The sequence below is a fragment of the Tauraco erythrolophus genome, chromosome 20 (assembly GCF_009769465.1).
Source record: "Tauraco erythrolophus isolate bTauEry1 chromosome 20, bTauEry1.pri, whole genome shotgun sequence".
NCBI lineage: Eukaryota > Metazoa > Chordata > Aves > Musophagiformes > Musophagidae > Tauraco > Tauraco erythrolophus.
In genome coordinates this window covers 8,861,855-8,885,087 of record NC_141484.1, presented here as the reverse complement: position 1 = coordinate 8,885,087, position 23,233 = coordinate 8,861,855, and the positions used below count along the sequence as shown (strand labels likewise).

At 39.7% G+C, this 23,233-nt stretch overlaps 1 protein-coding gene across 4 annotated transcripts in view; it reads left to right on the top strand.

Annotated features, from left to right (window-relative positions):
• TNRC6C (trinucleotide repeat containing adaptor 6C) overlaps nucleotides 1-23,233 on the top strand; it is a 108,223-nt gene that overhangs the window by 77,834 nt on the left and 7,156 nt on the right. Inside the window, exons 6-20 of one of the 4 annotated variants that reach the window (XM_086623878.1) lie at nucleotides 1,559-1,768; nucleotides 2,963-3,129; nucleotides 3,791-3,895; nucleotides 4,344-4,424; nucleotides 4,996-5,053; nucleotides 5,265-5,410; nucleotides 12,102-12,251; nucleotides 13,288-13,434; nucleotides 13,897-14,019; nucleotides 15,389-15,472; nucleotides 15,796-16,027; nucleotides 18,312-18,479; nucleotides 19,586-19,777; nucleotides 19,925-20,068; nucleotides 22,929-23,045. In XM_086623878.1, coding sequence (XP_086480004.1) covers nucleotides 1,559-1,768; nucleotides 2,963-3,129; nucleotides 3,791-3,895; nucleotides 4,344-4,424; nucleotides 4,996-5,053; nucleotides 5,265-5,410; nucleotides 12,102-12,251; nucleotides 13,288-13,434; nucleotides 13,897-14,019; nucleotides 15,389-15,472; nucleotides 15,796-16,027; nucleotides 18,312-18,479; nucleotides 19,586-19,777; nucleotides 19,925-20,068; nucleotides 22,929-23,045 — 2,124 coding nt within the window. The remainder of the gene's footprint in view (nucleotides 1-1,558; nucleotides 1,769-2,962; nucleotides 3,130-3,790; nucleotides 3,896-4,343; nucleotides 4,425-4,995; nucleotides 5,054-5,264; nucleotides 5,411-12,101; nucleotides 12,252-13,287; nucleotides 13,435-13,896; nucleotides 14,020-15,388; nucleotides 15,473-15,795; nucleotides 16,028-18,311; nucleotides 18,480-19,585; nucleotides 19,778-19,924; nucleotides 20,069-22,928; nucleotides 23,046-23,233) is intronic. The other 3 variants (XM_086623881.1, XM_086623879.1, XM_086623882.1) reach the window with 3 other exon arrangements.

Sequence of the window (23,233 nt, the reverse complement as noted above, 5' to 3'; positions counted from 1 at the left end):
CTTGTTGCTCAGAGTAACACTATTGCTTAGTTAGTTAATTGTATTTCAATGTACTCTTAAATAAAGTTCTTTTGAGGCAACTTCCTTGCCATTTCCCACCTACACTCTAGGTGTCAGTTTGTGCAGAAAATGTTATGTTTCTGCTCTTTGAAACCATTCCAGGGTATTTTTACAGATGGCACAGGAGAGCATAAAAGGAATAGTGCTGCAGCAAAGTAGGCATCTAGTCCTTAAATTATGAAAATCTGTTTAAAATAGTAATGATACACTTTTTTGGGTAGTTGCAAAACCAAGTTTCTTTCTTGCCAGATCTGTTTCCATGCCGTGAACTGCCAGAAGTTACAGATTTGGCAGGGCCATAGTTGATCAGAATAAAATACCTGAAAAGAGGGCAAGTGCCTGAATTAGCAGCCTAATTAACAGTGGAAGTTTTAAGCACGCTGAATTCTGCAATACTTTTTGAGATCTCAGATGTCATGTAATGTAGTACTTTTTGTGGTAATTGCAGAAAAACAAGTTAATATCAGGTATGTGTTTTCTTATCTGTTATGTGTCTGACTCTTTCGTATACTTTTAAAGTACCTTGAACTCCATCTATGATCTAAGTGTGTCACTTGAGAAAAAAACTGCTTTTAAGAGGTAGTGGTCATTTTAAATTCAATTTACACTTTTGCTGTGTCAGTCAGTGTTGCTTTTAGGACTCCGAAGCTGTATGACTGTTCCTGACGTGTTTGGCCTCAGTGCCAAAATCACTGTCATAGGGATTTAAGCGCATTATGTTCAAGCCAAGCCAGACTAAGACAGTTTCTTTATAGTAGCTTACGTTTTTATGTGAGTTACAGTAATATTCTGTAGGAAAACAGTGACTTCTACCTGCCATTCCTTATGTTTTGACCGTAGATTCCAATTGCAGTCTCGTCTAGTTCTCTTTAAAAATCATATTTGTTATAATGCAGAGACTCGATGATGAAGGGACACGTAGGGAACACCGTCAAACATGGGCTGTGATGAAAGCCTTAAGGATTGCATACGACATACATGATCTGCACTGAAAGTAGTAACAAATATCACCTCACTCATAAGGCATGAGAAAAGAGATTTGATAATTTGTAAATAGTTAAAAAGAATTAAAATAGTTTAAAATCTTCCAGTGAAACGAGGCCCTACTCAGATCTGGGTCCTGGTCTCCTGAATGCTTGCACTGCTGCGTGTGCTCCCCGAGCTCCGTTCCATCTGCTTGGAGAAGTCACACGGGAAGGAACCTGCTCCCCTGGGACCGGGTCTGGTGCTCACGTGGCAGCCTGACTGCTCCTGGCTGTGTTAAAAGATGCTCTTTCTGTCTTGACAACTTGCCATTAGTATTCAATTAAGAAAAAGACTTTTGAGGCCAAATCAAAGGGATAATTTTTTTTTATGTGCTTAATTAGAGTCACTGTGTCTACTTACTGGTTCATGCTCTTTCCAGACAAAGACTTTAATACAATGTCCATGCTTGAAATGATTGTCAAAAGAAACCTTTCCTCTCGTCACTGTTCTTCTCTCCTTCCCCTTGCTTCAGCAGGCTGGGGAGAGATGCCTACTGTCCACACAAAGACTGAAGCTTCTTGGGGAGAGCCGTCGTCCCCTTCTGCTGCAGTTGATAATGGCACTTCAGCATGGGGGAAGCCCCCCAGCAGTGGTACAGGGTGGGGAGATAATCCTGCCGAGTCGGCAGGGACATATGGAAGAACAAATGCTCCAGCTGCTGCCCCAGCACTGTGCAAACCAGGTACGTGTGTGGACATCACTGTCAGAAAAGATTGGGGAAAAAAAGGCAAAGTGTGTTTACTTCTATCAGTATTTTTAAACAGCACTTCTGATTTTCTGTGCATTTCAATCAGAGGCTTTCTTAATAATTTCATTCTCAAAACTCCGTTAGCGGTCTCAAAATGTTGATATTCCAGATACCAAATTCATACAAAAATAGGGACATAGTACATCACTCCAGTAAATTTAAAGGTATTCCTTAGAGTATTTTCGTGTGCTTTGAAAGCAGTATAGTAGAGACGCAGGAAGCTCTGAAACTGCAAAGAATGTGCTTGGAAGAAACGTGTATTGGGATGAGAATCAACTGAGATCAGTCAAGATAGGATTGATTCTGGTAGGAGAAGCAAGACATGAGAACTAGTCACAACTTCACTATTCTGTTAAACTGAGAGAGTGAGTATCTTGTTCAGCTATTAAAACTGTTCATAGGTCCAGGAACTGCTTACTGCTTCACGATTCCTAACTCATGTTATTTGCTAAAAATCCTTCATTTCTAAACGCTCTGAAAACTATGGTGCTTGTTTTAGACTTCTGTTTTGACTGTGGAACTTTAAGTTTCACTCTTACAAAATACTATACAGTTAGTTAGAAGGCACAGAAAACCTAAAGAGAGGAGTGAGAGGCTTTAAGATGAGTAATCCCAGCTTTAAACAGAGTAAACAGAATAAAACAGGACGAGGTGTCACTGAGTGTAAGTGTTCCCTGCAGCCCATGTGCTCCTTTCAGATCTCATTCTTCTGACATGGGAATGAGTTTCTGACCGTTAATGACCTCGCAGTTTGGCTTTGTTCATCGGAAGAATGGGGCAGCTAAAATGGTGAGATTCATTGAAAGCAAAATAGCACTTAACAAGTGTGTGGTCATACTTTTGGTTTCTTGTTCCTAGGAGACTGGAATGACCATGACCACAGATCAGGAAAAAGCAAGACTTGCTGATGCTGAACTTACTCTTCTATAAAGTAGTTAAAGTTCTTTTTTGCTAGCTTCAAAGAAGGCATCCTTATCATTTAATGCGAATTAAGCTACTTGATGAACCTCAGTATCTCATGAAAATACACAAATGTTAGCATACTGGCTATGACACGAAAGGATATTTCTGTAAAATCTGCAGGAAATTGAATCTGATTTTTCTTCTCCCTCTTTCCTTTTCCCCCAGCTTCAAAATCTATGCAAGAAGGCTGGGGCAGTGGTGGGGATGAAGTGAATCTCAGTACTAGTCAGTGGGAAGATGAAGAAGGAGATATGTGGAATAATACTGCTTCACAAGAGAGCAGCTCCTCCTGTAATTCCTGGGGGAACGCCCCGAAGAAAGGACTTCAAAAGGTAAGACAAAAATAAAGGTACTCTCTAGAAAAGAGTGGAATTAGTGTAACATTTCTAGAATAAGTTGTTGCATATTTTCTGTTGCCTACATCTGAACTCTTAAATGAGACCTCTGACACCCGAGCACAAGCGCAGCTTGCCACTACCGTGGTTCAAGTACAGCCTACCTGCTTGCAGGGGAAGGTGGGAGATCTTTGGCTTTAAGCACGCCAGATGCTTTGGGAGTTTTGTTGTTGCTTTTGTTTTCTCTAAAGTTTTATAAGCTTCCATGTATTCTAAAGAAATGATAATGCATTAACAGAAACAGAAAAAGTGTTAAGGGGGCTTTCAGGCACTTTCCATGGTGGCAGAAAAGTAAACAGTAGTTTGTGATGAAATGGTTCAACAAAAAGTATCTGTTTCCTATTTGTGAGCAACAAATAGCTAATTGTAAGATGTGTACTGATATGAGAACAAAGCAAACTTGTATTAATGCTGCACTCAACCAAGAACATAGACAATTGTGTTAAGTTTTCCATTGCACAGTCTTTATTTCAGGACAAGGCCAGGCTGTAACTTAAAGGAATTGGGAATGCATTTAGCCAGTTTGTTTGTTATTCCATTAGCCAACAGTTAGGCCAGTGATTTGATCAAGTATGGTTGTTTCTTGTACTGTCCGCAGCCCAAAACAAATCCACGCTTGTCCCTTGGTACTTTCTGGAGAACTGAAAGGAAGAGACTTCTTAAGGATTTTGTGATAGAAAAGCTGCACAGAGATCTTTTAAAGGTGTTTATCTAGACGCTCTTGTTTGTTTTTAAGAAAATACACTGAGTAACATTCTTAACTTCAAGGTTGCAAACTGGTTTTTGGGAATGTTTTTCAGGAAGTGGTGTACTGTTTCAGAAATTTTTATTTCATTATGTTTTTCTGTCGAGGATTAAAATGAAATACGTAAATTCAAAGGTGGCTTTAAATCAGTGGTCAGCAAATCATTTACTAAATAGTACACTGAACACCTATTCAGCTGAGATAAAATTTGTACACTTTGTGGGGGAAGAAAATCGTAGTTACGTTGTTCGGAGGGTTCTTCGATACTTTCTAAATTAATGTACTAATATATCTTTCAGTAGCATGTATTATTAATATGAAAAATTAACCATATATTTTATATACATCTCGCTGGTATGAATATGGGAACCAGACCATTAATGGAATCTCCCATTTATTTACTAAGGGCATGAAGACATCTAGCAAGCAAGATGAGGCCTGGATCATGAACCGTCTGATTAAACAGCTCACAGACATGGGCTTCCCTGTGAGTAGAGTTCACAGCCAGCACACCTGCAGTTTAGCTGTTGTAGCTTGTACCTCTGACTTCCGATGTTTCACATGGTAGCTGCAGAAAGATCTTCAGTCTCTTCTTCAGGCCAGGAAGTAGTTCTGTAACCTGTATTTAGACTAATCCAGGAATCTACTGTAAGCTAGTAGAGGGCTCTCTGAGATTACTTGATGATATACTTTGTGTGATTACTTTAAACTTCAGTAATAATTCCACTCGTGTTCCCCTTTCCTTATTAAACAGGCGAAATTAAAGTACGGCTGTTCTTTAAGAGAAAAGCATATTATAGTGATATTGAAGTTGTCCAGAGAAATTTGAATAGAACAGTGTGATTTGACCTCGTAGAACTGGTACTTACTTAACAAACTGAAACGAACTGAATTGTTGTGGGAATTGGTAAAAGCAGGAAAAAATGTGCGCGGACATTATTTGTGCTGCTGAGTAAATATTAAATCCAATGTTTGAGATGTATCTGTTTTACCTGTTTGCTTTGAAATCATATAAGCATGATTGCTTTTTCTCTGAATATAATCTGTATTTTTGACAGAGAGAGCCAGCAGAAGAGGCCTTGAAGAGCAACAATATGAATCTCGATCAGGCCATGAGTAAGTATCTGTGTAACTAATTTTTTTTTTTCCTTTAAAGCAGCACCGGAACCATTCATGATTCTGAGAGTTTGATCTTATCCACATCAATTTGATAATATTTATTTTCTTGCTTTCACTTTCGTAAGCGAGACATACTTCTCTGAACTACTACTGGCAAATTCACTGTCTTTGTGTCACCTTTTCCAATGTGTTTCCCCTTTCTGTGAAGGTGCTCTGCTGGAAAAGAAGGTGGAAATGGACAAGCGTGGAATGGGAGTGACCGACTATAATGGAATGGTCACCAAACCCCTTGGCTGCCGCCCACCACCAATCTCCAAAGAGTCTTCCATGGACCGCCCCACCTTCCTTGACAAGGTAAGTTCAGAAATACGAATATGATTTACAAGTGAAAACTGTACACAGTGTAGAAATATTGATGATTTCCACTGTGTGTTTAGAAAGCTGTAGAGAGAAACGTGATAGATAATTACATATCGCTTTATTCTTTTTTTTCTCATTTTTAATCCTTGTGGGGACTTTAGTCCTTGTGGAAAGGAGCAATGATTTGATTCCCACGTAGAGATAAACAATGGTCATTCCAGTGTTACACTTAACATGAAAACCTATTAAGAAATCAGTAATGCAATGAAACTAGAAAGGGGAAAACCAAAAAAACAGAGCACAGAAAGCCTTTCACTCGGTAAGAGTCCAGAGAGTCGTGACCCTTGCCTAGAGTAACAATCAGGCAGAAGCAAGGCCAAAATCTTCAGGAATTAGGCTTCTAACTCCTGTTTTACTTTTGAGCTCTTTATAGATTTCAGTGCAAGTTCAGTACTTAAATAGGAATGAGGAGCTGAGGTATTTTTGTTAAGTCAAAGAGCAGACACACACAGTCATAAGTAGCTTCTCCGATGAGCTTCCTTTTCTGGGGTCACATATGACAAATTTTCAGTACCATTAATGACTGAGCAGAAGACTCCAGAAGTTCATAGTGTCCAAAATTCAAAGTGCCTAAAGAAAAGGAGGTAGGGAAAAGTGCAGCCAGATCTTCAGTGGGAAATAAGATTTACAAGCTGACAGAATGTCCTAAAAAGAGGCCCACCAAATCACCTCAGAACCTCCCCCCCATAATTATTAATAGGGAATGAACAGTCTCTGGTGCCAGTCTTTATTTCACAGGCTATTTGAAATGTTCACGAAGGTGGAGGGTGATGGTTTCTGAGTGCAGAAATCGGTGCTCGTCACGAACTGTGCTGAAACCAATTCATTTTACATAAGCTGTTCACAGGATGTGAGATAGTAATATCTGCTCTCGTTAACAGAGCCTGTATTCCAAACATTTCCGACCCTGAGTAACGATTATCTTTCCAATCCTCTGCCCTGTGTTTTCTTACAGTCTTGACTGCAGCGTTATCCTTAAAGTTGTGGTTTGTGTTGTGACAGGTTCCCAGGTGTTGCGCTAAGGAAATTAGCATGACACTATGTTAGGACATCTGATAAATACTGACCTCTTCATGACAACAGCTCCTGTTTCTGCTGGCATCACAGTCTAAACAGTTTGCTGAGTTTTAGTGCTGGTATGATGCAAACTGTAAACAAGTTAATTTGATTAAACACAAATGCATCTTACATAATTGTGGGTTGTTTGTATTAATAAGGAAAAATTGGCATCTATATAAAATTTGATTTAGAGGGTCCTTAGATACGAAAAGTTTTCGTGATAGTTCAAATGCTGCCACAGTGCTGCATAATCTAGTGTCATGGCAGTTTACTCCAAAGATTATATATAAAGAAAACTGCTTTTCTGCTTTTGGGGGGGTAATAACGTTTGTTGTTTCTGGGCTCCCTACTAATACTGGAATGATGTGGAGTCCATTGTGTTGTTCTTTCCTAAAACCAGACTAAACTGATTGTGTATTTCCTACAATGTAAGACTTAACTTGGCTCTTCTTCCTTCTTTTTCTTTTCCTGCCATGTAAAGTTCGTTCTTAACTGTGGCAAATCTATGTGTTTAATGAGGGTGTTAATTAAAAGATCTCTCTCCTGATGAAGGTCACAAAACTAATGAATGCATGCCAGTTCACCTTTTCTTTTCTAGGGTAACAACATCTTGAGCAGTAAAATTATTGCCAGAGAGAGAGATGCATTATGTGCAACATGATGCATCATCATGGAAACATAATTTAAACACAACTATTGAGAAAGGAGTACTAAAATCATTAATATTCAAACAGCAAGTAAAATCTGTCAGTCTAGCCATAATCTGTCACATTGACATTACTATAACAAAGGAAATAATCCCAAACTATATTTGTTAGCTATCAGAGTGTTAAGCAACTTGCTAAGTGAATTAAACAAATTCAGTTTCTACTCTAATATTTTTCTGAAGTTGTTCTTTCCAGATTTACAGCTCGCACTACTACAGCAGCTCCTCTTCTCCAAAACCTTTTTGCCCTTTGAGGTACTATTTCAGAGCATGAGCCTGGAGCTGTCTTGCTTCCTGCTCAGGTCATCTTTGGTCAGTGAACAAGCTCTTTACAGCTGTGCTAAGCACTCCAGCCAGCATTCCTTATTTTACTTACTGTCTTACCAAGTCATTATTCTTTTGCTTGGCTTTGCTGAGTCTTCAGTAAGTCACACGAGGTTCCTCTTCATGAAATTTTAAGTTGGGTTAGTGTGCTTATTGCTACCACTATTTCTCAACTGATTCTCTCAGCTCACCTGAGTAGTCGCCATGATTTTTCTCCTGCATTTTGTCTGACAGGGAAAGCCAGCACTTAGGTGTTATTTTTTTGTTTGTTTTTTTTTTTTTAAAAACCTTATGCATTTAAGGAGAGGGCATTTCCAACCCTCACGTTGCCTCTGGACCCTTTGAACTCCCTATATTCTCTGGATTAGTCTGCAACTAAACATCACCTTTGAATGTTTGCTTTCACTTGTTCCTCAACACTTGCTGCAGATACTCTTTATTCTGTGTCACACTGAGTCAATGCTTGGCACTCAGTGCTTTGTTAATTGTGTTATTTTTTCAGGATGTTATCTTGCCCTGTAGCACCATAAAAGGAGAAGGGAGAAAATCCAATGGCTTTGAGGAACTAAAGGTCTAGCTTAGCAGCATTCTGATATGTGATCTCAACTACATTATCCTATACTTGGTGGCGAGCATACCTTGGGTATAAGGTTTGCTTGAAGATGTTACCTGATGTATTCTGAAGCCATAAAATTTGTAAGAAAAACATGTAAAATCTTCCTGGAAGCATCTTGAAAAAGATCTGAAATAAGCCTAGAGTGCTTCAAAAGATCTTTTCTTGAAGTGTAGGCATTAGGCTTGGGTACAGCTCCTGAGTACTGGGGTGCTCGTTTGGTGCATATTCCCACTGCACCTATGGAGTGTTCTTCTAAGCTCAGAAGAAATACGTGGTGGTTTGCTGATCTGCACTGACCATCTCAGAATTGAAAATCTTGAACCTTACAGAGGACATTACTTAATTTTTCAGCACAAGTTTTAGGTTGCAAGTGTTGAATTCTGGATTATTGTATTAGATAGATGTGATCAAAAGTCAGGTCAGCTCTCTGAAGAGAAGTAACGTCAGCCTGCTTTGACGTTAGCCCCAGCTTGCCTTCTGCGAGGCTTCTGTTAGTTCCATGGCAGGCTCGTTTTCCCTCCTGCTCTTCTCTTTGGTTTTTTTTGTGGGTTTGGTTTTTTGTTTGGTTGGGTGTTTTGGTTTTTGTTGTTGTTGGTTTTGATTTTTTTTTATGCTTTCTCCCATACTGCCAGCAGAGTCTCCTGTCTTCCTTTTCCCTAATGCTGCTTCCAAACTTTCTCTCAAATTCTTGAGCATATAGGAGACAGCAAAATTCTTAATCTTAATTACAGATTAAGTCTCAATTTCACTACTGTCTTATGCATTGATCAGCTCCTCTTCTTCTCTATTGAGAAATCCAGGTCTACAAGTTCTGATGCCTGTTGGCTGCGATAGTGTTCTTCCAAAAATATTCTGACTAGACTTTTCCCTTACTCCTAATTCAAACATAACGTTTGTTGGTTTTTTTCAACCTTGTCCTTCACATTCTGATCCTGGTTGTCTCTGGTGAGCGTGACTGGTTTTTGTCTTTGGGACAATGGAGTGTTTTATCGTTATACAGAAACACTTTTGTAGGCCTTGCAATTAGATGATGATTGCTAGAATTTTAAGATTGACTTTTAAATAATTCTTCTTTCCTTCATCTTGGCTTCCTATGATCAGTGATTGTTTCTTTTTTGAACTTCCAATTTTGAAACCTCTTTCATATTCCCGAGTTTTCAAAATGAAAAATACCAATGATGAATACTTCTCGGAGTATTGCATTTCCTGCAAGTTTCTTTTGTCTGTACCTAACTCCTGTCAAATTTGAAGAGAACTTCTTTTGAGGTGAGATTTTATTACTTTAACTTCCTCTTTTGGAAAAGGATTTTTTTTCTGTTTTAAGAAGTTATTAATACATATTTTCTACTAACTACTCCTGTAACTGACTTAGGATAAAGACCTCTGGCAAATTCATCAGTCTCTCATCTGTCTGTTGGGACGTTTTGATTCATGAAGTGGCAGTTGTTGGTAGGTGACTGCCAAAGTGTCCAGGAATCCTCTGCTAAATCGTCCCTATCTCACAGGGCTAAAAAGTCTTTGTCTTCTGTCGCTTGCCTTCTGTCATATTTGGCACATGAGACTGTTGTGAGAGACTTTCTAAAGTACTAAAAGTAATGTATTGTTGAACACCAGTGTGGTACTTTGTGTTGGATAACTTAGAATGAAATACTGCTGGTAGGATTTTACAGTTGTGTCAAGTCCCTTCAAAAAAGTTAAAGCAGTGCAGGATTGAGCGTGATTTCAGTGATTCAGATGCAGGGGATTTGTTTAATTGATTAGCCTGAGGGGAAAATGTAACATAAATTTGTAAGAATATCACTGAAGAGGAAAGGTTTGGTAGAAAAGATTATTCTTGAGGAAGCAATTTTACATAAAGAGCCTGAAAAATGATGGGTCACAAACCATTGTCAGCAGTAAAGGTATCACCTAGTCTAGGTTGAGAATGACTTGAGGAGTACTTTATGTTGACTAAAATAGTTTATGTGAAATGAATTGATTTCAGCTTCACTTATAGAGCACAGATTAGTGCAGCACAGTCAGCACCTTATGATAAATTCAAATTTAAAAAAATAGAACAGAGTGAATGTGAACAGTGTTAGAAACGTGCTACGAAAGACGTTTGCTGCAGTTCAGCCAAGGAGCACAGTTGGGAAGTGACCTTGCAGCAAGAGTCCGCCTCTTCTGGAAATGAGATGCCCAAGTCTCCAGTGCGGTTTGTCCTCCACCGTCCCTGGCACTGCCTGTTTCCAAAATGAGAAAAAATAATGTCAATGAGACAAGACTTGAATAAATTTTGGAGGCAGGGAAGGATTGCTTCGGTCTTTCATGGTCAATAGGTCTGTTCACATAGGAAACAATGGCGTCTGAAGGAGAGAGCACGCACGGAGCTTGAAATTATTTTCACTTTAAAGGGGGAAGGGTAGAATTGTAAACATATGTCTGTGATCTAAGGAGAAATCCTTGAACCTGTTACTGTCATGCAAGCTGCAGTTGTTTGTGGAGTGTGACTGATGTCCAGTAGAATGTAAAATATCTTGAGCTGAAAGGCCTTGGGGATATCATTAGAAAATGTCAGTGTCCCCCTCAGGATAGTCAGATAGCATGTCAGGTGTCACTTTGCCTGATAGTAAAGAAACTTTTTCTTTGCATCAAAGGAGAGTTGTTGAAAATGCATTTTTCAGAATTAACTTAGAACATAAAATCTACCGAGCATGCTTGCGGCATTAGGTCATTTGTTTGGGTAGCTGGTTAGCGGACCGGGCTGCTTTTTTAACAAAGGAGGTTTATCAGTTTCCCACAATCTTCTAGGGCCTTGAATTTATTGGTTGAAATAACCTAGTTCCTCACCTATTTAAAGCCTTTCTTTGCCATGAATACATTGCCTGAAAAACACCAGTCGAGCACATTGCAAATTAAAGATTTTTCACTCTGCCTGTTTTTGGAGCTCTACTTTGTACACAGTGTTATTTGATCATGCTTGCTGCAGGCTTCCCAGACATCAAAGCACAGTTTGAGACAGAACTTGGTACCCCACTGCAATACTAGCTACACACCTACCTGTTTGATTGGGGAATTATACGATTTATTTTATTTTCTGACTTGCTGTTTGCCCCCCGTGGGGCTGCCTTCTGTGCATGGTATCCATGTTCAGCCAGGGTTCCTTACAGCCCGGTTATCAGAGGGGGCTCCTTATGTCTTGCTAAAATCTGCCTTCTCCTGGGGAACGTTCAGGCAGTGTCTTAATTGCTTTCCTAGGAAAGCTGTGCAGACAACATTGGCATTATTGCTTTTAAGTATTTTTGTGTTTGTTGGGTGCGTTAGAGTATAATGTTTCATAGTGGATAATAATAACTCAGTGCTATGAGAATATTAAAAGAGGCTTCTGTGTCTCAGTTAGGAAAGGGGATTAAGGCAAAAATGCTTTTTTAAGAGCAGAGCTATGATGTGGAACGAAATGCAGACTGATACAGAATAAGCTGATCTGGCCTTTCCCAAGTTCTGGGTTAGTGAAAGCGGGATGTCGTATGTCTGTGCTCCGCTGCTGAGAGCTTACCAAACTAACAGAAGACTTCTGTGAAATGTGCAGGGTCTCTTCCCTTTCCACTTTTCAATCTGGTGGAGGAGAGAGGAGAAAATCTAAGGGGGGAGGAGGAGATGGTCGCATGATAGCTCTGTGATCAGTTGCTAGAATCCCTCCTTTCCTTCTGGAGAGATGGGTGAGGGTGGTTGTACATTTGTGAATTAAGTGTAAAAAAAGTAAAGAAAAACAGAACCTTAATCCTATTTCTCTTTCTTCTCCCTTCACTCCATACTTTTCATTCTGTTATCCATATCTTTCTTTTTTCCCCCCAATATTTTCATTCATCCATGGGACACCGTTTTGTGCGCTGTCTGCTCCTGGGCACCGCACGCAGCTCACCCTTTCTTTCTCCAATCAGGATGGCGGCCTAGTGGAAGAGCCCACTACTTCACCATTTTTGCCTTCACCAAGCCTGAAGCTCCCCCTTTCAAACAGTGCACTCCCTAATCAGACCCTGGGCGGGATTGCCTCAGGGCTGGGCATGCAAAACTTGAATTCTTCTAGACAGGTAAGGCTGTTGGGGGAGATCCCAAGTTGAATTGCAGCTCTCTTGGACTCCTCACTTCCCCAAGGGAAAGGGTGGTTTATACTGAAAGCGTGTGCAAGATCTTCGTTCACATGAAGTATCAGTCGAGAAACTACCTGCCATGTAAATGTTTCATGTTATAGGACATAAAACAACTGCTTGGTTGTAATTATTCTGATAATTACACACATCTATTGAGAAGAGACTGTAGTGTTATGGGTTTATACCACTGAACCCTGGTATAGCTCTGCCTTGATTGATGTGAGGTTTCTTTTTTTGAGGCGTTGCTAATTGTCGCAGACTCTAAGGCAGAGACATTGCTCCAATTTGTCTTTCCTGGCTGGCATAATTATTCAGTGATGAGATGGGTGAGAAGTGATGGGGGCTTTTTTATTCCTGCTGTAAGTGTCAAGACAGCTTATAGCTTTGACAAGTGGTAAGAAAGAAACTGTGCTTCTGGCACCTCTGGTTATGTAGAGTATTGTGGCAAGAGGGATGTTTTGGCCTCTGGGTAGAACGCACTGAAAGAAAAAGAAAAGGAAGGAAAGGGAAAGGAGGTGGAGGGGAAGATTCATAAACACCACAAGACCGAGAGGTCATAAACTACTGTTGATTATGAAAATGCTATTTTTGCCATATAAATTGAAGTTCCAGCAAAGATAAGAAATAACAACGCAGAAAAACTCTATATATCATTTTATGGTGGCTTTTATTAGGTATATTCTTTTAAAGTTAGTTTTCTAAAGGCAATACTTGTCCAGCACTTAGAGCCCATTAAGCATATCTTTCGGAAGCGGAGACTGCTGGTAGCGTGTCCATTATCAGTAGCATCTGTACAAAGTTTTGGAGGTTTGGGATCTTTGCCGTGCCTGATTCTAAACCTGAATACAGTCTGTATGTAGTGGTTTCTGTATCTGCGCCTGTTGTAATCACTGGGGATAAAGCCTGCACAGATAAACTTCCAGGTTTATGTGGAGTGATGTCTTTAAATGCCAATGTCTTCTTTGTCCTGCTGTAGATACCGAGTGGCAATCTGGGTATGTTTGGCAATAGCGGAGCAGCACAAGCCAGGACCATGCAACAGCCGCAGCAACCGCCAGTGCAACCTCTTAATTCATCCCAGCCTAGTCTTCGTGCTCAAGTGCCTCAGTTTCTATCCCCTCAGGTTAGACAGAGCTTCCACTCCTTGAGCTTTCCTGTTCCTTGGAACTGTTCCCTATGTACTCTCCTTTCCATATGCATTCTGCCATGCTCTTGAGGCTTTGCAACTGCTGTTGTCTGGCTGTGCCTCTGTTGATTTATTTGCTAGCCAGGAAGCGTGTTACATGGGTAAGATGTTCTCATGTATGTTATCTGTGTGGCCACGTTCTCTTGTTCCTTTTTGCAAAAGGTAGTGTTTCTAGAGAGCCAAGGAGTTTGTTCCCAGCTCTTTTTCTATAAATGGACATTTGAGTATGGTTATTAAGATTTGTAGTAGACTCTCTTGTTAATTTTTTGATAGTTCGAGGTACTACTTCTGGTAATAGTAATATTTTCCAGCTGATGTCTTGTGACTCTTACTAATGGCTTACACAGTTGCCAGTGTTAAAAGTAAAGGTACAATGTTTGATACACTGCTCTTTCTTAGGTTCAAGCACAGCTTTTGCAGTTTGCAGCAAAAAACATTGGTCTCAGCCCTGCACAGTTAACCTCGCCAATTAATAATCCTCAGCATATGACGATGTTGAACCAGCTCTATCAGCTGCAGCTGGTAAGTTAAAAGACATGGCAAATAAGGTCTAAATCAGAATTGCAGGCATGAAGATAAAATAAAAGAATGGCTAACTAAATTTTTTAATGGACCTGACAGATCTTTAAAACAATCAGATACTGATTTCTTTGGTAGAATTTCTTTTCAAAGAAACAAAATCGTGGGTTTTGCCTCAGGCTTTATAAATAGTCATTTGTGGAATAATTATCCTTTACAGCTGATCAGTGGAACTAAAAAGTTGGTTGTCTTCGTACTGGCATTGGTAACATAGCATATTCCCAAAGAGCACTTATCTGTGTATTACATGCCAACGTGTGCAACTGATCGACCAACTGGGAAATTTGTGTCATAATGTACCAAGAGAGAAATCCTGGCAGTGCTGGTCGCCTGAGTTACCTGGAGAGCTTCCTTCAGTTGCCTCACTAAATAATAAGGTTTAGGGTAAATTTCCTGTAATTAATGGAATATAATTAAGCACATCATGTGATAAGAGCTACTTGTTTTTGAAAAGTTGTGCACTTTTGCTATATTTGCAAATTTTACATATATGTATATATGTGTGTGTGACAATATTTAATTGGATCTTATGAATATTTAAAAAAGAGATATACTGCTAACAGTAAGTCAGGATTTGCTAGGGTTATACACTAAATTGAGGATGACAGACTCTCTTAGTTGCTGATCTCGATGTGCTAGTCAAACTCTTGTTAGTAACAGTGTTTGATACTATTGTTCATTTCTGGTTATGTTTCCTAATTTTGAGGAGCACAGCATTGATCTCATGCCATGGTGATAACTGAACAGTACCCAGCTACTTGAAAAAATGTCTATACAGAACTTATTTTGATTTTAAATTCATGTATTTCAGAGAAACACTTTGAAAAAAAAGTCAATTTACTGCCTAGTTAACCACATGAAAATTGTGAAATTTTTCTGGCATAAAGTAGCAGAGCTTATTAAATGCAAGGTACTGTCAGAACTCAAAATGGCCAAACCAAAAATAACTAGTGGTATATTTATCCTATTTGTATACTATTACAAACTTCTATTTTAATTTTGGCTTTGTCTTACAGTTTTTTCAGAAAAAAAACATAGGTTCCTATCTTTAATGAACACTTATTGCTCACAAACTTAGTCAACAGTTTCTTATTGACATGTTTGGTTTGAAAAAAAACAACGAACACTGGACTTAAGCAACTGTATTTTATAACACATTTGTAACAAGATTGTTACTTTTGCTTCATTGGCTGTTTTCAGAAATCTCTAATGTTTCTGTCTTTTCTGTTTTGTAATGTGCTAGAGCAGTTCAAGCAAGCTCGTTGGGCTCATTGTGCGTTAGCACCTCTGACATCTCATTTCTGTCGCGTAGGCGTACCAACGTTTACAAATCCAGCAGCAGATGTTACAGGCTCAGCGTAACGTTTCCGGACCCATGAGACAACAGGAGCAGCAAGTAGGTTTGCCTGCCGGTTCAATCTCACCGTTAGACTTTGGTTTTGATAGCTTGAAGAGATTATACTGCTTTATACCAAAGCAGCTGAAGCATCCCTAGAAACAATAATAGAGTGCATGGCTTGAGTATTGAAAAGGAAAGAGTGCCAGAGTAATAAAGCTATTTCACAGCGTTCAGTTATTGGAGAAAAGCTCTTCAACCCTTAATTCAGTCAATTTTTATTTGTAAAGAGATCTATTGTGTTATTTCACTGTAGAGAAAGGCACAAGAAATCTAGTGTCTTTTTGTTCAATTGAGCATTTATTGATTCTTTTTCTTTCCAGGTTGCACGTACAATCAATAACATGCAGCAGCAGATCCAGCAGCACCAGCGCCAGCTGGCCCAGGCCCTGCTTATGAAGCAGCAGCCTCCCCCTCCACATCTATCTTTGCACCCCTCTGCAGGCAAATCAGCCATGGATAGCTTTTCACCCCATCCCCAGGCTCCCGGCCTACCTGACCTGCAGACCAAAGAGCAACAGTCTTCACCGAACACCTTTGCTCCTTACCCTCTTGGTAAGTGGCCTTCATCAAAGCGGTTCTGTATGAAAAAGACAGAGGGAGTATATTTCAGTATTTCAGCAACTCAATATTTTGTCTACAATATAATAAATACATAAATACAAAAGGTGTGTTTATTAAATAATGTTGAAGTGCCAAACAAAATCATAGTACTACATGTCTGTGTGGTGGGTGCTCAGGTGGGCTGTATTTGCTTACCTGTGCTCTGCCTACAAATATTGGAACAGAAGATTTGTTTAATTAAATATCTATGATGTTTTTATACCTATATATAAAACCAGCATCATGTTGTAAAATACGCATATGTCACATTGATAAACAGGAATATCATCTGGAAGTCATGCAAAGTCATCTTTCCGCTGTAATCCGCACTGATAAGGCATCAGTTTTGGTCAATGTATTTCAAGAAAGATACAGATCAGTTTGAAGGAATGCAGATGATTAGGTCTTTCTAAAGCATGACTGCTAAGGGAAAAATAAAATCCTCTGCTCACTTCAGTCTAAAGAGATGACTTAAGAGACATGCAGGAATCTTCAAAAATGTAAAGGATAGCTTGGAAGCAGTTTTCTTGCATGCGGCTAATGCGAGAGGTAATAAACTTTTGTTGCATAAAAGCAGATCTAGTTAAACATTAAGGCTCACTTATTTGCTTTAAGCAGAGTACTGGAATAAATTATCTGGGAAGTTTCTGAAAGCGCCTTCACTGGTCATTTTGTGGTAGGTTAGACATAGATCTGTCAAATATGATTGATGTCAAAATAATCAGTTCAGCCTTGAGAAAGGATGAACAGAACAACCTTTCAGACCTGTTTTCTGTGATTGTTTGATGTATGCTACAGACTTAATTTATGACATAAAGGCATTAATTTAATCTCTTTGTGACTCTTTGTGCTATGCACAATAGAATTGCCAAGCTTTATCTACCATGCAGCAGTTAAGAAGGTAATTTTAACTGCTATGATGAGCTGTTTTAGCAGGGAGCATCAGAAGACAGAAGAATTTATAAATTAAAGGCCTAAGTCTAAGATGTTCTTATCATATCTCAGCTTCCTGTGATTTGCTAACATTCAGGATTATATATCAAAAAGGACCCAGATTTACGTCACAGAAGCATGTCAAAATTATTCCTTAAATATAGCCCGAGTGATTTTATTCTGTGTGCGTGCAAAATATACGCCCAAATAGTACAATACCTGCTCTGACGAATAGCATCTGTTTGTGTGACCTTTTAATTAGTTGCAAAAGCAGCATGGCCAGCAGGTCGAGGGAGGAGATTCTGCCCCGCTGCTCTCGTGAGACCCCCCTGCAGTGCTGCTTTCAGCTCTGGGGCCCCCAACATCAGAAGGACATGGAGCTGTTGGAGCAGAGACAGAGGCCCTTCCAGAGAAGGGCCACCAAGATGATGTGAGGGCTGGAGCACCTCTGCTATGGAGACAGGCTGAGAGAGTTGGGGCTGATGAGCCTGGAGAAGAGAAGGCTCCGGGGAAACATTCTAGCAGCCTTCCAGTACCTAAAGGGGCTACAAGAAAGCTGGAGAGGGGCTTTGGACAAGGGTGTGTAGTGATAGGACAAGGGACAATGGCTTTAAACTGAAAGAGGGGAGATTTAGATTAAATCTAAGGAAGAAATTCTTCCCTCTGAGGGTGGTGAGGCACTGGAACAGGCTGCCCAGAGAAGTTGTGGCTACCCCGTCCCTGGAAGTGTACAAGGCCAGGCTGGATGAGGCTTTTAGCAACCTGATCTATTGGAAGGCATCCCTGGCCATGGCAGGGGATTGGAACTGAATGGTCTTGAAGGTCCTTTCCAACCCAAACCATTCTATGATTCTATGATTTTTAAAATGTTGTTAGCAAAATAAAATGGCAGACATCATGGAGGTGTGCTGGTGAGAAACCAGGAATATTTTGGCTTAGCAATGGAATGCTGCAAATTCTTCACTAGTTTAGACATAGCATTCCAGTGCATTCTTCCAGAATCTTTCTGAGAGAAGAGACTGCAAGTAGAAATACTGCCAGCTTTAAAATACTATCCCTACATCTTTTCTCTTTTTTTCCTTTTAGCAAAGTTTTAACATTTTCTGAATTCTTGGGTGTTATATTGGTGTTCCCATAAAAGCAAAAGTTCTTGACAGCAGGTTGAAAATGTGCATAGTAAATTGCTACACGTATGTACAGATGTCTGAAGATCAATGTTTAAGAACTTCTTTAGCTGGATTTTTAAACACATCTTTTAATCCTCCGGTATGTTACGGATTTCTAATGAGCCATTTTCCCTTAGCTGGACTGAACCCGAACATGAATGTAAATAACATGGACATTACTGGTGGTTTGTCAGTGAAGGACACTTCTCAGTCCCAATCTCGCCTTCCTCAGTGGACACACCCCAACTCAATGGATAATCTGTCTAGTGCTGCTTCTTCGCTTGACCAGAACTCCAGCAAGCACGGTATGTTGGGGTTAATCTCGGTGCCAGGCTTGAGTCATACTGCAATTGAAATTTTTTTCTTATGTTACTATTTTTGGTATGTGCTCGTAAAATGGTTGGTAGAGTGCCCTTTGAGACTGTGGTGTTTTTGAGATGATTTCTACAGTGACATTTAGCAATGCATTGAAGTTCCTGCAGGTATCACTTCCCGCATGCGATGTGGGAATGGTTTTTTTTCGTTTGCTGAATTTTGTTGCTCAGAACATGGAGTTCAAGTAAAACAAGCCATTATTGTTGGCAAAACAAGTCCCACAAGCTTCTCCTTACTCTAGATCTGCATACCTTCAATCCAAAAAAACTTTACATTGGCTTTTTCCCACAATTTTTCAAGTATCATCAACCTTTCACAGCCGGTCTTGTACAAAGGCACGATGGATTACCTAATTACCCACCCTGGGAGTTAGGAACACAAGTTTCGTATTTTTCCCGAAGTGATTGCTAATCTGTTTGTACACCTTTATCCCTAACGCCTCCAGTATCCTGAGTCGTTTATTCCTTTATTTCCTGTACAAAGTTTATTCTGTTGGAACATGGTGCTCAGTTAACTTTATTGTATCCTGGATTTTATTATGAGCAGCATGAATTATTTCTTTTACAATAGTTTTTTATTCTGCAAGTAGCTGTACTGCTTATGCCAAATTATTGTTTGTTTGACAGTTTGTAGGAACATGAGAAAGGCCATTTCAAATCATCCATCCCGTCAGCCATGAATACCAAGGAAGGATGCTTGCCTGCAGTGATATTCCTTAGTATGCTGTCTGAGCGAATTCCTGTTTACCATCAGTGTAATGATTTGAATTCTTTAGTCTCTTTTTGGCAGTAATGCAATCCAAATTTCTTTAACTTGAGTGTCTGGGTTGTACCAGCTGTGTATTTCACAGCTGTAATTCCTAGCAAGGCTTCAGAGGCTGTTAAGCCTTGCTTGCTGGTTTATATTTTAATTTTCTTTCTTATCTCTGTAAAACAGAAAGAAAAAAAGAAAACAACAAGATATAGGGACTGATGAAATTTCATACCTCAAATTAGTCCCACTCCTAAACAAAGCCTTTCCATTTCATTCATTACAGGTGCTATACCTGGAGGTTTAAGTATTGGTCCTCCGGGAAAGTCCTCCATTGATGACTCTTACGGCCGGTATGATCTGATTCAGAACAGTGAATCGCCCGCCAGTCCACCCGTGGCTGTTCCTCACAGCTGGTCACGTGCCAAAACCGATAGTGATAAAATTTCCAATGGCTCCAGCATAAACTGGCCTCCAGGTAACAAAATTTAAAGCATTCATGTTAAACTGATGTCCTTAAAACGTACTGTTGGTTTTATGTATTGAATCCTCGTGCCTTCTGATACACAGGAACTTTGGAAAATTCTGACTTTATATACTCTTCTTTTTATTATATTTGAAACAGAGTTTCATCCAGGAGTTCCATGGAAAGGACTGCAGAATATTGATCCTGAAAATGACCCCGATGTTACTCCTGGAAGTGTTCCAACTGGGCCCACCATAAACACCACGATACAGGATGTTAATCGCTATCTTCTCAAAAGTGGAGGTAAACACACATATTACTGTACATCTGTTTATATTTTCCTTTTTTTTTTTTTTTTCTTCCAGACAAAATTGACTTCATATATTATGGATATAGTATATTTTTGCATGTAATCCTAATCTAGTAGTGTGTCTGCTCTGAACTTTCACTGAAAATCCAGAAATACCTGATTTAAATATGGAACTAAGAAGTTCCTGGTTTTCCATGAGAATGTAAATGCTTTTATATTGGAAAAGGCTGTGAGGTGTAATATAAACTTCTGGTTTTGTTTGTGTTTTTTGTGATATATAACACTTTGTTCTGAACAAGATTTTGCTCTTCATACTGACCAACGTCCTACATACACTTTGTGAAATGCTCAGAAGACATGATGCAGAAGTTCCACAGTTGTTGCTGAGGCAGCGGGCTTCTGTCACACTAATTAATTCTAGCTTTATTAGAAGGCCAACCAGCAAAATAAATTAGAGCTGTTTTATCCCCAGAACTATCAAAGAAAAGACAAAATGGGGAATTGACTAGTAAACTAGTATTTCCCAGCGTCATTTCCATTCCCTTTGTCTTGGTAGTGCTTACTCCAGAGTTTAAACAGTATTCTCTAAAACAATAAACCTTTGGGACTATGCTCCTTGTTAACTAGATGTACTGAAAGTGGATCAAGGGAAAGGTGGCTCGGTTTGGTTGTGATCAGCGTGCAGTCATCTGCACTCTGTTAGAGCACTCTGATATGCACAGGAATAGTATAATCAGGTTGTCAAGAAGAGCCTGTCAGGATTAAAAATGTGGATTTTATTTTAGTAGTTACATCTCGGATATCTGTACAGATTGTAAATCAGAACTATCCTTGAAATGGGTTTCCAGCTCTGGGTTTGTTAACTGAGGTGAAGGGATGGGAAGCGTCAGGGAAAGGAGGCACGGGTTTTTGTTGCCTTGAATGATTTCAGTTGTCTCTTACCAGAAAGCAATCTTTATTTAAGCTGAAACATCAAGTATTTGTGTAACGAGTAATGTTGAATTAACTTTTAATGACCCACTTGTACTTCAAGGAGCAGGCAACCTGGATGGTTTGAAGTTATAAAAAGAAAAGTATAAAGACATAATTCATCCACAGTTCAGGTATGGTGCACCCAAGAAACACTCCCCTTAGGCTGAGAGCCTAGCCCTACAGAGCTGTACCTGGAAGTGAGGTGATACCTACTACAGGTCTTCCTTCTTTATAGAAGGAAAGTATACTTTAGCTCCGTTGGCGAGTAATCTGTCTGTGGAATGAAGAAATTGCGCTACTTAGAGAAGGTCAGTGTAGATGATCCTTGCAAAACAGGCCCTCAAGAGCCAAAACTTTCTGAAAAGCAGTGACTGTAGGGGTCCAGGTGTGCTTCCTTTCCTCATTAGCTTTTTAGCTTGTTAATAATACAATTTTAATAAAAAATGTGGTTACTGAATCTGTTTCTTTATGCTCGTCTAACCTAGGCATTTGCTCCTAGGTAAAATTATTTGTTGTTGTCAGTAGCTCTCCATTTGAGTTTAGGGCTTTCATGACATGCTGCCAGGAAGAGTCTGTCTTTGAATACTGCAGCTTGAAGGACACGGATTGTGTTGACAGAGCTGAAGTCCATTCAGAGGGCTGGACTGTGGTCTGTGCCATCCTTGCACTGTTCACTTAGAAACAGGCAAAACCTAAGCTTTTGGGTTAATTTTTGGTTTACCCTGTTTGCTAATGAGGCTTTGCAGGGTCAGCTACTATGAGCTGAAAGTCTTACCCATGTGGAAGCAGAAATGGTTTCAGCTCTGTTGACATATGAGCCTTTCAATCTGATATGATTCCCTCGCTCCTGCCTGGGGAATAGATCATTTCCAGAGAAGGCCTTGATATAGAGTTACTTTGCTTGAGACTGATGTCTGTATTGGTGTGTCTTGTGGAGCACAGCGAGTCTGGATAAGGCAAAGTTTGGTTGGTTGCTGTTTCAGTTGAAAATGTGACCTTTGTTTTTTATTGAGCTGAGAGAAAGGATATTGCCCTTTTACTTCCTCCTTTCTACCTCAATACGGCGCTTTTTTCCAAAGAACACACCAATTTTTGTTAGTCAGTTAAAGATGTTTCAGTATCACAGTTCATCTGTGTATGTCAGGAATGATAAGTCACCTAGGATACACACTTAATTTTGCTGGTGGCTGGAGAGAATACTTCCAGCTCTTCCAGTCTTTATAATGAAAGTATTTTATTTTATGTTCAGTTTCTTTCATTTTCTGCCAGGAAGGAAATTGTATGTATGCTTAGATAGCTCCTCAGATTGTAAATGATTTACCAACATAGTTTCAGGCTATTTCATTTAATGTTATCAGTTTGAGAAGAGATTGCTAAAATATATCCTTGCTTTACTGGCAGTCTGCAAAAATCTAAAGATGTTTGTAGGCATTAGGATGTAGGAGAACTGCTTACCTCAAGTAATTTAGGACAAGTCACCCATGGTGAGATGTTAGTTTATCATATGCATCTATGCTCATCTACAGTTGCCATTGCTTAAGTCAGCTGGCAGAGCACCTTTATAAACGAAGCCTGTTCTTGAGATTAAACAGTTTAGCACTGTTTTTTTGAGTCACATATCTTAAAAGGAAATACAGAATTTATCTTCTGCACAGGTTCTATTACATTTGCTACTTGTGCCACCTTCCTTTTCTTTTCTACTAAAGACTTCTGCTTCACTTTATCATGCTTTCTATAACATTTCATTCCTAGACTTCAGAGACCAGGCTGATTAAGGAAAATGCCTTGCATGGTTTGTATTTGCACGTAATAGATTTGCTTATGTCACACCAAACATCATTATGCCCATCTTTCTTAGTTGCTTCTCTGCTGGTTCTGCAGGGTCATCCCCAACATCATCTCAGAATGCCACGCTGCCTTCATCGAGTGCCTGGCCGCTTAGTGCCTCCGGCTACAGTAGCTCTTTCAGCAGCATTGCATCCGCACCTAGCATTGCAGGTACGAAACATGGCCTTTCTACTTTTGCATCCTTCTGCGTTCTGAGAAAAGGCCCTAGAAAGTGCTTTCCCAGTTGTTACAGTAGTGCTACCATAGACAGAAGCATATTTTTTAGTACTATGCTAGGTAAGCAGCTCTCCTGGCAGCTCTTCAGTGGTGAGCGTTGGATGGTATGCCTGGAATTGTGC